At 27.4% G+C, this 15421-nt stretch overlaps 1 protein-coding gene and 1 long non-coding RNA gene across 4 annotated transcripts; both read left to right on the top strand.

Annotated features, from left to right (window-relative positions):
• Positions 1-248: 248 nt before the first annotated feature.
• LOC142238822 (acyl-coenzyme A oxidase 1-like) lies at positions 249-13381 on the top strand. Its single transcript, XM_075310540.1, has 7 exons — positions 249-394; positions 4758-5050; positions 5109-5514; positions 11793-12299; positions 12591-12696; positions 12756-12911; positions 12977-13381. Exons 1-7 carry the CDS (start codon positions 327-329, stop codon positions 13235-13237), a joined length of 1797 nt encoding a protein of 598 aa, XP_075166655.1. The 5' UTR covers positions 249-326; the 3' UTR covers positions 13238-13381.
• LOC142238823 (uncharacterized) lies at positions 9339-10792 on the top strand. 3 transcript variants are annotated; one of them, XR_012722828.1, is made up of 4 exons: positions 9339-9546; positions 10183-10259; positions 10327-10419; positions 10490-10792. It is a non-coding gene; the product is annotated as an uncharacterized LOC142238823 (long non-coding RNA). The 3 variants fall into 3 exon arrangements; XR_012722829.1 differs by having other exon boundaries at positions 9339-9633; positions 10186-10259; XR_012722827.1 differs by having other exon boundaries at positions 9340-9546; positions 10186-10259.
• Positions 13382-15421: the final 2040 nt, after the last annotated feature.

Here is a 15421-nt window from a genome sequence, read left to right as displayed (position 1 = left end):
AAGAACGCAAAAGTGCTTCATTTAAAGTAGAAGATTTTGCAGAATGGTGGCATGGTGGAGCAAAGAAATTGAAATTCAAAAGATTTTTGGGTATGTCGATTTATGGACTTTGCCTGCATCTAGCTATTTTTGTTCATTTTTATTTCTTGCAAAGCTTTTTATTATAAATAAATAATTACAAATTTATTTAATTTCATAAATAATTACAAATTTATTTAATTTCTATTGCAGTTTCCTATATTCTCGAGAATGATGCAAGCAATGACGCCTTTCGTTTGCATCACTTAGCTCATGATGAACAATATACGGCAGGTATTAAATCTTGTATGAGGGTAGCCTCAAAACTAAGAAAATTACAAGATGTACTAAATCCAGGAGGATCGGATATTTGGCCGTAAGTAAAACGCAATTATTTATTAATAACCATAAATAAAATTAATTAAAATTTCAACATATAAAAGTTTATCATATTAACTCTTTAAAATTTTTTTGCCATCTGATAAAATAGTCAAGGTTTACGAAGCAAAAACAAGAAAACGAAATAATCAAAATCAATACCGTAAAATTCAGAATCCAGCTGCAAAGTCTCTTGTAGGGATTTGACAAATTTCTGTTTTTATTCTACCCATTTTTGTTGTCTTTCGATGGGTTTTGCTAAAATCTTCATTGAATTGGTCATTAGAGGGTTAAGAGGTTAGCAATGCTTTCTTTTACGGCTCGTATTCCTTGATTAATATTTATAGTTGGAAATATATTGATTAATGATCGTGGATTCATGCAGTACAAAAATTTTTACCAATGCCTACAAACATCAAAATTTAGTACTCATCTACATGAAGTGGCACATATCACCCGATATAGGTATAGTGGCAGTCCGGTATTTCAGGCTCACTTAGACTATTCAGTCCATTATGAAAGATCTGGCATTTACTGCCTAATATTTCTCTATTGTAATCACGGTAGAATTCTACCAAAAATGGTAGATTTTTTATTGATTGGTAGATTGGAAGAATTCTTGATGTTTTGGTAGATTCTGTAAAATATTCCTTTTCAACTAAGAGAAATAAACTTTCAACAAAATTTTCTATAGAAATAAAATTTTAAGAAAATGTTCTATAGAAATAATTTTTCTATAGAAATTTTGCAAAAAATTTCCATAGAAATAACAATTTGCAAAAATTTTCTATAAAAATAAATGTTGTAAAAATTTCTGAAATAAAATTTTGACAAAATTTTCGTAAGAAATGACATTTTCCCAAATTTTCTACAAAATTTTCTATAGCAATACAACGTTGACAAAATATTCTATAGAAATAAAATTCTAGCAAAATTTTTTATGGAACTAAAATTTTTACAAAATTTCCTATAGAAATAAAATTTTGACAAAATTTCCTATAGAAATAAAATTTTGGCAACATTTTCTATAAAAATAAAATTTTGGCATAAGTTTTTATAGAAATAAAATTTTGACAAAAAAAAAAAAATTCTATAGAAATAAAATTTTGACAAAAAAAATTCTATAGAAATAACAATTTGCAAAAGTTTTCTATAGAAATAATTTTTTTATATTTCATGTTAGCCTGATACCGAAACAGGCAATTGAAATTTTTAAATGTTGTAAAAAATTCTGAAATAAAATTTTGACAAAATTTTCTATAGAAACAAAATTTTGCAAAAAAATTCTATTGAAATAAAATTTGTTTTGTTTGTTATTGTTGGCTTGTGTTGGCTTCTCTTCAATCGTTATTGTTGTTTTTTTTTTTTTTTTTTTTTTGATCTCAGCTTAAAGCCATGCATTGACTAAACTACAAGTGTAGCTTAACCAACAGAGGAAAAGTATGCTTGTCAAATTTATTTTGGCAAAGCCCTATAGACTGCAAGATGGTTGGATGTACAGCTGTTTCGGAATTACCACATTCCTCATCAGCATCCTCTACTTGCAGCAAAACTATCAACCAATTATCAGAATAAATTCGGGTAATTCACTCAACCCGACGTGAACTACTTTTGGCAATATTTTCTTTAGAAATGACATTTTCCCACATTTTCTACAAAAATTTTCTATAACAATACAATGTTGACAAAATTTTCTATAGAAATAAAATTTTAGCAAAATTTTCTACGAAAATAAAATTTTTACAAAATTTCCTATAAAAATAAAATTTTGAAAAAAATTTTCTATAAAAATAAAATTTTGGCCAATTTTTTTATAGAAATAAAATTTTGAAAAAATTTTCTTTAGAAATAACATTTTGCCAAATTTTCTATAAAAAACATTTCGCCAAATTTTCTATATAATTAATATTTTGACAAAATTTTTCTATAGATTTAAATTTTGACTAAATTTTCTATAGAATTAATGTTTTGAAAAAAATTTTCTATAGAATTAAATTTAAATTTTAACAATATTTTCTATAGAGATAAAATGTTGACAAAATTTTCTATAGAAATAAAATTTTTAAATAAATTTTTAAAATTTTTTTTTATAGAATACATAGAGTTATAATTTTAATAAATAAAATTTTTTTCTATAGAATTAAAATTGTGACAAAATTTTCTATAGAATTCAAATTTTGACTAAATTTTCTATAGATTTAAAGATTTGAAAAATTTGTCTATAGAATTAAAATTTTGACAAAATTTTCTATAGAATTAAAATTTTAACAATATTTTCTATAGAAATACAATTTTGACAAAATTTTCTATAGAAATACGATTTTGAAAAAAAAATTTCTTTAGAAATAAAATTTTGATAACATTTGCTATAGAAATAAAATTTTTAAAAATTTTTCTATAGAGTACATAGAATTAAAATTTTAATAATAGTTGCTATAGAAATAAAATTTTGACAAAATTTTCTATAGAAATACAATTTTGACAAAAATTTCTATTGAAATAAAATTTTGAAAATTTTTCTATAGAATTAAAATTATGCCAAATTTTCTATAGAATTTAAATTTTAACAACATTTTCTATAGAATTAATATTTTGACAACATTTTTCTATAGAATTAATATTTTGACAAAATTTTCTATAGAATTAAAGGTTTGAAAATTTTTTCTATAGAATTAAAGTTTTGACAAAATTTTCAATAGAATTAAAATTTTGACAAAATTTTCTATAGAAATACAATTTTGAAAAAAATTTCTATAGAAATACAACTTTGAAAAAAATTTCTATAGAAATAAAATTTTGCAAACATTTGCTATAGAAATAAAATTTTTAAAAATTTTTCTATAGAATACATAGAATTAAAATATTGACAAAATTTTCTATAGAAATACAATTTTGACAAAACAAAAATTTCTATAGAAATAAAATTTGGCAAAATTTTCTATAGAAATAAAATTTTGACAAAAATTTCTCTTGAAATAACATTTTGCAAAATGTTTCTGTAGAAATAAAATTTTTACAAAATTTTCTATAGAAATAAAATTTTGACAAAAATTTCTATTGAAATAAAATTTTGACAATTTTTTCTATAGAATTAAAATTGTGACAAAATTTTCTATAGAATTAAATTTTTAACAAAATTTTCTATAGAATTAAATTTTTAACAAAATTTTTATTAGAGATTTAAAATTTTGGAAAATTTTTCTATAGATTTAAAATGTTAGCAAAAGTTTCTATAGAAATAAAATTTTGACAAAATTTGAAAAAATTTCCTATAGAAATAAAATTTTGCCAACATTAGAATTAAAATTTTGACTAAATTTTCTATAGAATTAAAGTTTTGAAAATTTTTGCTATAGAATTAAAATTTTGAAAAAATTTTCTATAGAATTAAAATTATAACAATATTTTTTATAGATATAAAATTTTGACAAAATTTTCTATAGAAATACAATTTTGAAAAAAATTTCTATAGAAATAAAATTTTGCAAACATTTGCTATAGAAATAAAATTTTTAAAAATTTTTCTGTAGAATACATAGAATTAAAATTTTAATAATATTTTCTATAGAAATACAATTTTGACAAAAAAATTTCTATTGAAATAAAATTTTGACAAAATTTGAAAAAAAAAATCCTATAGAAACAAAATTTTGCCAACATTTGCTATAAAAATAAAATATTGACAAAAAATTCTATAGAAATAAAATTTTGCAAAATGTTTCTATAGAATTAACATTTTAAAAAATTTTTCTATAGAAATAAAATTTTGACAAAGTTTTCTATAGAAATAAATATTTGACAAAATTTTCTATAGAAAGAAATTTTACAAAAGTTCATGGCACCAATGCTATCCTTTTTTTATCTTAAGAGGTCAAACAGTGAACCTCCGTTAAAGCCTATTATCCATGTATACTTTTATCGCCTAAAAGTATGCAATAACTATTTCCTATAGTAGATCATTCGGGTTAATTTTCTGATTCTGATGATTGTGTGCCACCTTTTATTGCGAGTGACACTTTTTGTGCCACTTGTTAAAATTTCTCAATGGTTTAATGCTGGATTCAAGGTTTATTGATAGTTTCGAGAATTCAATCCTTCAGCCAGACTTTTAAGGAAGAATAAGGATAGGTTATAGGATGGAAATCTTTATCAGCTCAATTTCAGTCAAAATATTGCCTCAATAATTTCATTACGTTCAGGGTTCTTAAAGGGGTTTTAAACCGTTTGAAGTTTTGTTATTCTGTTTTAGTTTGTCCGTCAATAGTTGGTAATTGACCACCTATGGCTTAGCCGTCTGATTTGCGGGAAAATAAAATATTAAACACATCTAATGTTGATATTTCCTCTTGATTTTATTACAGCGACTTATTTATGGATTTTCGTTTATGGGGTGCTACACCAAGAGCCCATCCATTTTCAGTACATTTTGCCATAGCCATCGATAGTATTCGTAAGCAGGGTACCGACGAACAATTCGAAAAATTTGGTAAGCGTGCTGCAAACTTGGAAATATTTCTTGCCTTTGCCCAAACCGAATTGGGTCATGGAACATATTTGCGAGGATTGGAGACAAGAGCAGATTTTGATCGAGCGACAGATGAGTTCATCTTGAATACACCAACAATATCATCATACAAATGGTGGCCAGGAGGATGTAAGTAAACGTTAAGAATTTTGTTTAGTGACTAACTTTGTAGAGTAATTCTTTGCAGTGGGACATACAGCTAATTATGCTGTAGTGGTAGCCAATCTCTATATTGACAATGAGGTTAAGGATGTAGTGCAATTTGTTGTACAAATACGAGATGAAAATACTCATAGGCCTTTGCCTGGTATCGAAGTTGGTGATATTGGCAAGAAAATGGGATTCCCCGCTGTTAACAATGGTTATTTGGTAATGAAAAATGTTCGCATTCCACGTAGCAATATGCTAATGCGTAATACCAAAGTTCATCGAGATGGAAGCTTTGTGAAGAGTCCTACCACGGCTTTGACATTTTTCCCCATGGTTATTGGAAGATGTGTGGTAATTGATAGTGGTGTCGCATTATTGTCAATGGCGGTTACTATTGCCACAAGATATTCGGCTGTGCGAAGACAAGGACCAATGAATGCGAAGTAAGTAAAGTGCACGAAATCGTTCTTTTTGCAATGACAAAAATGCAAAAATTTATTTCTGTAGAAAATTTTGTCAAAATTTTATTTCTATAGAAAATTTTGTCAAAATTTTATTTCTATAGAAAATTTTGTCAACAATTTATTTCTATAGAAAATTTTGTCAAAATTTTATTTCCATAGAAAATTCTGTTAAAATTTATATTTCTATAGAAAATTTTGTCAAAATGTTATTTCTATAGAAAATTTTGTTAAAATTTTATTTCTATAGAAAATTTTGTCAAAATTTTATTTCTATAGAAAATTTTGTCAAAAATTTATATCTGTATAGAATTTTGTCAAAATTTTATTTCTATAGAAAATTTTGTCAAAATTTTATTTCTATAGAAAATTTTGTCAAAATTTTATTTCTATAGAAAATTTTGTCAAAATTTTATTTCTATATAGGTTAGGTTAGGTTAGGTTATGTGGCAGCCCGATGTATCAGGCTCACTTAGACTATTCAGTCCATTGTGATACCACAGTGGTGAACTTCTCTCTTATCACTGAGTGCTGCCCGATTCCATGTTAAGCTCAATGACAAGGGACCTCCTTTTTATAGCCGAGTCCGAACGGCGTTCCACATTGCAGTGAAACCACTTAGAGAAGCTTTGTAACCCTCAGAAATGTCACCAGCATTACTGAGGTGGGATAATCCACCGCTGAAAAACTTTTTGGTGTTCGGTCGTAGCAGGAATCGAACCCACGACCTTGTGTATGCAAGGCGGACATGCTAACCATTGCACCACGGTGGCTCCCTTATTTCTATATAGAATTTTGTCAAAATTTTATTTCTATATAGAATTTTTATCAACATTTTATTTCTATACAAAAGTTTGTCAAAATTTTATTTCTATAGAAAATGTTGTGAAAATTTTATCAACATTTTATTCTTATATAGAATTTTGTCAACAATTTGTTCCTATAGAAAATTTTGTCAGAAATAAAATTTTGTAGAAAATTTTGTCAACATTTTATTCTTATATGGAATTTTGTCAAAATTTTATTTCTATAGAAAATGTTGTCAACATTTTATTTCTATAGAAAATGTTTGTCAAAATTTTATTTCTATACAAAAGTTTGTCAAAATTTTGTTTCTATAGAAAAGGTGGTGAAAGTTTTATCAAAATTTTATTCTTATATGGAATTTTGTCAAAAATTTGTTCCTATAGAAAATTTTTGTCAAAATTTTATTTCTATAAAAAATTTTGTCAAAATTTTATTTCTATAGAAAATGTTGGGAAAATTTTATTTCCATAGAAAATTTTCTCAAAATAGAAAGTTTAAATTAGAAATTTCTATCATCATTTTATTTCTATCAAAATTTTATTTTTATAGAAAATTTTGTTCTAATTTTATTTCTATGGAAAATTTTGTCAAAATTTTATTTGTGTAGAAAATTTTGTCAAATTTAATTTCTATAGAAAATTTTGTCAAAATTTTATTTCTATCGAAAATTTTGTCAAACTTTTATTTCTAAAGAAAATTTTGCCAATATTTTATTTCTATAGAAAATTCTGTCAAAATTTTATTTCTATAGAAAATTCTGTCAAAATTTTATTTCTATAAAAAATTTTGTCAAAATTTTATTTCTATAAAAAATTGTGTCAAAATTTTATTTCTATAGAAAATTTTGTCAAAATTTTATTTCTATAGAAAATTCTGTCAAAATTTTATTTCTATAGAAATTTTGTCAAAATTTTATTTCTATAGAAAATGTTGTGAAAATTTTATTTCTATAGAAAATTTTGTCAAAATTTTATTTCTGTATAGAATTTTGTCAAAATTTTATTTCTGTAGAAAATTTTGTCAAAATTTTATTTCTGTAGAAAATTTAGTCAAAATTTTATTTCTATAGAAACTATTGTCAACATTTTATTTTTGTAGGAAATTTTGTCAAAATTTTATTTCTATAGAAAATTTTGTCAAAATTTTGTTTCTATAGCTAATTTTGTCAAAATTTTAGTGCTATAGACAATTTTGTCAAAATTTTATTTCTGTAGAAAATTTTGCCAAAATGTTATTTCTATAGAAAATTTTGTCAAAATTTTAGTGCTATAGGAAATTTTGTCAAAATTTTATTTCTGTAGAAAATTTTGTCAAAATTTTATTTCTATAGAAATTTTGTCAAAATTTTATTTCTTTAGAAATTTTTGTCAACATTTTATTTCTATAGAAAATGTTGTGAAAATTTTATTTCTATAGAAAATTTTCTCAAAATAGAAAGTTCTTTCAAATTAGAAATTTCTGTCAAAATTTTATTTCTAAAGAAAATTTTGTCAAAAATATATTTCTATAGAAAATTTTGTCAACATTTTATTTCTATAGAAATTTTTGCCAAAATTTTATTTCTATAGAAAATTTTGTCAACATTTTATTTTCATTCGTTTTGTTTTGTTATTGTTGGTTTTGTTCTTTAAGCATTGTTGTTGTTTTTATTGCAGCATAAAACCATACATTGACTAAACTACAAGTGTAGCTTAACCAACAGAGGAAAAGAATGTTTGTCAAATTTATTTAATAGTTTTGCTGCAAGTAGAGGATGCTGATGAGGAATATGGTAATTCCGAAACGTGCGTCCATCCAACCATCTTGCAGTCTATAGGGCTTTGCCCAAATAAATTTGACAAACATTATTTTCCTCTGTTGGTTAAGCTACACTTGTAGTTTAGTCAATGTATGGTTTTAAGCTGCAATAAAAACAACAACAATGCTTAAAGAACAAAACCAACAATAACAAAACAAAACGAATGGAAAATTTTATTTCTATAGAAAATTTTTTTAAATTTTATTTCTATAGGAAATTTTTTAAAATTTTATTTCTATAGAAAATTTTTGAAAATTTCTATAGAAAATTTGTCAAAATTCTATCAACTGTGGCAACTGTTTTCCTAACTTTAGAGTTGAACCAATTTTAAGATTTCGTTCGTCTGAAGGAATGTTCACAGAAAAAAATGTGTCTTGTTAATTTTAGGACCAGTTTAACTTCCACATAGTTCAAAAAATTTACTGTAATATAGTTCATTTTTCGTAACCACTGCGAAAATTAACTTAGCTAAAGGAAAACTTATAAAACTTCAGTAAATGTTTTTTAGTTCACTAACTACGAAAAGGGACGGATTTTTCCTTAAATAAATTTCCAATACAATAGTTAATGCATCGTTGATTGTATTATAAAAAGACATAGGCAATATAAAAATCTTACTACGAAATGTGGACAATTTACTAAGAAAATTTTTTGTATGGAAAAAAATTTTTGTAGTAAAAATTAACTTAACCACAGTACCGATTCGTATGGCGGCTTCCTACAGCTTATTGCGATTTTTAGTATAAGTTGGAGTATATTTCCTCACATTGAAAATTTTAGATAAAGTAGAATAAAAAGTAGTTAATTTAATCCTTGACGGGTGTATATAATTTTTTATGGATTCCTCGTAAATTTTGAATATATTTTACCTTATCCTATAGATAGAATACCAACTAATCAATAAACGTGATACTGGAAATTGAAGTGAGAAGAAATTATGAAATTATTGCATCATCTTTTTTTTTGTTTGTGTTTGTTATTGCGATGATGTTATGGAATGTGTGTTGTTGGTATCTTTTGTGGTGATAGTTGTTTTGTTGCAATAGCGAGATCAGAAAGGGATCATGTGTGTGTGTGGAGTTGTTTTTCTTTACATATGTGTCTTTTATGACTATTTGTGTCTTTGAGTTTTATTGGTGCATTCAGTTCTGTTGATGCATTTATGAAGCGCACACGTGGTGCGCTTGCCTGCGGTATTTGTGTTTATTAATAAAAATACATTTATTTCGTAACATTTTAGAAACTGATAAGTGAATGGTGTGATGTTAGAGAAAACAAAAACACTTTATATTGATAAAAAATAAATAACTCTAAAATAAATCACATATTAAGAAACTGTATATTTCTATTAATAATTTAAAATTAGTGCGGTTTTAAATTGGTTTACATAAAAATATTCATAATGAGTGGTAATAAAATGATCTATATTTACTCTACATCTGGATCACAGTACAATTTTTTGAGTCTATATTTTTATGTTATAGCGAGTCCTTAAGGTGTGTACTAAGTTCGAGTTTAGGTGCTAAAATCAGAAATAAATCAGTAAGAAAAGTATAAAATTATACGCCTTCGATGCAAATTTAAATATAACTTGATGGAGAATAGCTCGAAACAAGTTTTTTATAAAGTTTATATTCTTTAAATGGATTACACGATTAAGAACAGAAAATCGTTTTTAAGCTTATGTAGAACGCTGTTTTCTAATTTAATATGATGAATTGTTTTCAAGTTATTCCAATATATATAGCGGAAGTGCCTTAATTTTGAACATAACCGTATATCTCAAAAAGTCGAGCTCTTAAAAAAAACAAGTGTAAATTTGGATTCAGCAACCTCAAATTACTAAAAATTTGATATAAATTTTAAATGAACACAAAAACGGTTCAATTTTGTTCCCATGTATTTCTAAAGAAAACTAATCATGAAAAATTGGGATTTTAGCCACTAAACTCGAACTTAATATCCACCATAAATACTAAATGCTATATTGACAAGTGGAAATTATATCTAATTTTATAATATTTTTATTTCATTTATATTCGGAGAAGGATTTCAAAAATGTCCCATTTGTGCATGGATATGATTCCACTAATGTAGTAATTGGATGATTTTTTTCAATGTGGTAAGTTTTTCGTCCATTTGTAATAAAGCCAAAATTTCTATTTATTAAAAATAATTTTCATTTGCAGGATGACAGCAAATCTAATGGTATTTTTTGGAATCTTCTTACTGTTTAATGCTAACTAAGCTGATATCCCTATTTGCTCTAAGAAAATTCTCTTGTAAGTTAAAGATCAAAATACCATAGAATTTGATAATATTTTTATATTTTATATACCTTTTTAACTTCAGAGGCTTATGACGCAAATCCACACAACAAAAACTAGCGATATCGGTGAAATTGGACAAAAATGAAATGAAAATAGCAACTTATGGCATATATCTTTCATATGGATAAAAATGGAAATTGATATTAATTAGTTTCATTCTACTAACATAGAATATTACTCTTTTGAAGAAGCAATTACTAACTACCGAAAAGTAACAGCATACAGCGTACGAATAAAAACATTTCTTTTATTGTATATCATAAGCCATAGTTTTATGTAATATAATATTAATTTTTTGAAATAAAGTACTTGTAGTTATGAAAAATTGTCTTATATTGTACGAAAAATTTCTTAGTTGTATACAGGCTTGTTGTACCTTTAATTCCTCAATTTATTTACTTCTTTGAAAATTATACTGATAAACAGTTTATTTGAAACCAATTTCTAAATATAGGATTCCCAAAAACTTGTTCATTTTTCCGGATAGCAGGAATATTTTGAATGAGTGTAAGTACATTCTTCCCACAGCGTAGTAAGAATGAACTAAAATACGATGCAATACATAAACTTATTTATAAGAAAATCATGAACTTATCTAGATGAAAAAAATCTTTGGCGCCAAATCATGGTCATTCTTACTATGGGTTAGTTCATTTTTCGTAAACAATAGTAAACTTTTTTTTCGGTGTTGTCACATTTTTCCCAACCAAAATGATTTGTGATTGTACCTAATATCTTATCAGTTTTCATCTCCTTCGGGCTATCCTTCTATATGGTTACGTTCTCTAGACTCTTGTTAGAGTTGAACCATTTTAACATTCTATTATCACCAGCACATGATGAAGCTGAAGGGTTGTGCTTTGGTTTATGAATCAGAATAATATCTCGGTGTAGAGGTTCATTATGTATGCCTCCATCATTGATCGATCGGTATAACAATTGTAGCTCAAATGTAATTCTGAGGTTTCAAATTGACAGAACCTTACTTTCTTCTCATATATACTTACAGTTTGAAAAGCGGTTTGTACTGTACAATATGCATTTCAAACTATACCCTGTGAAAGTTCATCATGTTTCGTGTTTCTATCCAATCAATTTCAATCTTATCATGACAGTCCAGAATACAGAATGCTTGTCAAACTATTGAAATAAATTCCTTAGGCAAAATAGACAAAAAACGCTTTTAATAATTTCAGGATGAGAATACAACTATAACAATCTCTTTCCTTTACTGCTGTGGTATGCATTTAAGCAATAGTTGCATCAATTTGGCTTTAGATATAGGACTAGCTCTTAATACAATTTTCCTCATTTCGCTTTTCCAGTGAGCCTGAAAGACAAATTCTAGATTATGCTACTCAACAATTGAAATTGTTCCCGGAAATAGCCAATTGTGTTGCATACAAATTTACCGCTCACAAAATATGGCAACTCTTCGATCAAACCTCGAAGGATATCACACATGGAGAGTATGGTTGCATTCCGGAAATGCATGCTTTATCTTGTTGTATCAAAGTATTGAATTCCCAGGATACAGCGACTGGTATTGAGATCTTACGTCTGGCATGTGGAGGTCATGGCTATTTGGCTTCATCGAATATGGGTTGCCTTTATGTGGATGCTGCGGCCGCATGTACCTATGAAGGTGAAAATACAGTATTACTCTTAACAACGGCCAGATTTCTTTTAAAATTTTATCAAAACGCAAAGGATGGTGGAAAGTTGCCACCTTCAGCCATCTATTTGAGGGAATATTTGGAAACAAAAGAATCCATAAAATGGACAGGATCCTGGTTGAATTTAGTGAAAATTTTACAATACACAGCGGCAAAGTGAGTAAGAGATGGGTTTTACTTTCACTGAAAGGAGAATTTTCTTTTGACGATGAATGAAATTTTAGACTATCGAAGATTATTTCTGACGCTGAAAAAAAATCTTTAAAAACAAATAAAAATCGTTGAATAATTTTTTGTAAATTCGAGATTAATTCATCTCAAAGAGAATACTTTTTAGGAAACGGAAATTTCGTTTGTCTAAAATTTCGTTCCGGAAGAAAGTATTTTTTCTTTATTTTTAGGTACACAGAAAAAACTTATAATGTAATTATTTTTTTATTATTATAGCAAAATCCGTTTGGCCTATGAACATTTCATGCGACGCCTTAATGATGGTCGTAGTGAGGGCGAAGCTTTCAGTGATACCGGTATTGAATTGATTCAAGCTGCTGAGGTAGATATTTAATAACAAATTACTAACATTTAATCTAATTTTTAATATGTTTATTATAGTTACATGGTCGTTGTTTTGTAGCCGCCACATTTCTACAAGAAGTTACTGGACCCAGTAGGCAAAATCGTAGCTCTACTCTAAATAAAGTGTTGGCAAATCTTTTAGAATTATATTTGGTAAATACTTCCGTAAAAAAAATGGCCCATATATTAAGGGTAAGTATCACGATGATTCACAGGCTTCATGGAAAATGTGTAAACTTCCCATATTCATTCTCTAGTTTATACATTTGGAAGAGGCTGATTTATGTTCTTTGCAAAATCGTTTGGAAAAATCCCTGAAGTCTATACGCCCAGATGCTGTGGCCATTTGTGATGGTTTTGATTTTCACGACAATACTCTTACATCCACTTTGGGTTGCTATGATGGCAATGTATATGAACGTATCTATGAGGCAGCTAAATTAAATCCCTTAAATCGCCAAGAGGTTCCAGATGTCTATCATACGCATATAAAACCCTTTGCCAAATCGAAAATTTAGATAATTTTTACTAAAAAATATTAGAAACTCATTATTTTAACTTATTTCAAATAGATATATTATTTAATTTTTTATATGGTGATAATTTTCTTCATTTTACGTTTATTGGTATTTTTAGGGAATAAAAAAATAATTTTGGAAAAATTGTATACAATTATTTAATGATTTTTGGAATCACTCTATTTACGTGAGAAATATGAAATAGCCAAATAAAATGATCTGAATATGCAAATAAAATATCTTGTTTAAAGACAATTGTCTAAGTATACAGAAAAAAAATATTTTTCGAACCAATTGAATTTTTAGTTGAAATTAAAAACAACAAAAAACAAGTATATACGGCCGTAAGTTCGGCCAGGCCGAAGCTTATGTACCCTCCATCATGGATTGCGTAGAAACTTCTTCTAAACACTGCCATCCACAATTGAATTACTTAAGTTGCGGTAACGCTTGCCGATGGCAAGGTATCTTAAAACCTCCGAACACCATCTTCTAAATTGTATGTAAGTCCATACGTGGTATATATATTCAGTTTGACAAAGTAGACATAAAATTTTGACAAAATTTTCTAGAGAAATACAATTTTAACAAAATTTTCTATAGAAATAAAATTTTCACAAAATTTTCTATCGAAATAAAAATTTTGACAAAAATTTTCTATAGAAAGAAAATTTTGACAAAAATTTCTACAGAAAAAAAATTTTAACAGAATTTTCTATAGAAATAAAATCTTGGTAGATTATTTTTGGCTCGAGTGGCAACCATGATTATGAACCGAATAAAATTTGAACAAAATTTTCTATAGAAATAAAATTTTGACAAAATTTTCTATAGAAATAAAATTTTGACAATGATAAAAATTTTATTATGAACCGAATAATATTTTAACAAAATTTTCTCTAGAAATAAAATTTTGACAAAATTTTCTATAGAAATAAAATTTTGACAAAATTTTCTATAGAAAAAAATTTTGGTAGATTATTTTTGGCTCTAGTGGCAACCATGATTATGGACCGATATGGACCAATTTTTGTGTGATTGGACCAATTTTGGTATGGTTGTTAGCGACCATATACTAACACCACGTTCCTAATTTGAACCGGATCGGATGAATTTTGCTCCTCCAAGAGGCTCCGGAGGTCAAATCTGGAGAACGCTTTATATGGGGGCTATATATAATTATGGACCGATATGGACCAATTCTGGCACGGTTGTTAAAGATCATATACTAACACCATGTTCCAAATTACAACCGGATTGGATGAAATTTGCTTCTTTTGGAGACTTCGCGAGCCAAATCTGGGGATCGTTATATGGGGGCTATATATAATTATGATCCGATGTGGACCAATTTTTGCATGGTTGTTAGAGACCATATACCAATATCATGTACCAAATTTCAGCCGGATCGGATGCAATTTGCTTCTCTTTTAGGCTCCGCAAGCCAAATCTGGAGATCGGTTTATATGGGGGCTATATATAATTATGGACCGATGTGGACCAATTTTTGCACGGTTGTTAGAGGCCATATACCAACACCATGTACCAAATTTCAGCCGGATCGGATGAAATATGATTCTCTTAGAGGCTCCACAAGCCAAATCTGGGGATCGGTTTATATGGGGGCTATATATAATTATGGACCGAAATGGACCAATTTTTGCATGGTTGTTAGAGACCATATACCAACATCATGTACCAAATTTCAACCGGATCGGATGAAATTTGCTTCTCTTTTAGGCTCCGCAAGCCAAATCTGGGGATCGGTTTATATGGGGGCTATATATAATTATTGACCGATGTAGACCAATTTTTGCACGGTTGTGAGAGACCATATACCAACACCATGTACCAAATTTCAGCCGGATCGGATGAAATTTGCTTCTCTTAGAGCAATCGCAAGCCAAATTTGGGGGTCCGTTTATATGGGGGCTATACGTAAAAGTGGACCGATATGGACCAATTTTCGCATGGTTGTTAGAGACCATATACCAACACTATGTACCAAATTTCAGCCTGATCGGATGAAATTTGCTTCTGTTAGAGCAATCGCAAGCCAAATTTGGGGGTCCGTTAATATGGGGGCTATACGTAAAAGTGGACCGATATGGACCTATTTTTGCATGGTTGTTAGAGACCATATACCAACACCATATACCAAATTTCAGCCGGATCGGATGAAAT

Source organism: Haematobia irritans, chromosome 5 (genome assembly GCF_050003625.1).
Source record: "Haematobia irritans isolate KBUSLIRL chromosome 5, ASM5000362v1, whole genome shotgun sequence".
Classification (NCBI taxonomy): domain Eukaryota; kingdom Metazoa; phylum Arthropoda; class Insecta; order Diptera; family Muscidae; genus Haematobia; species Haematobia irritans.
The sequence above is the reverse complement of the archived record's forward strand: the minus strand, read 5'-3'. Positions and strand labels throughout refer to the sequence as shown.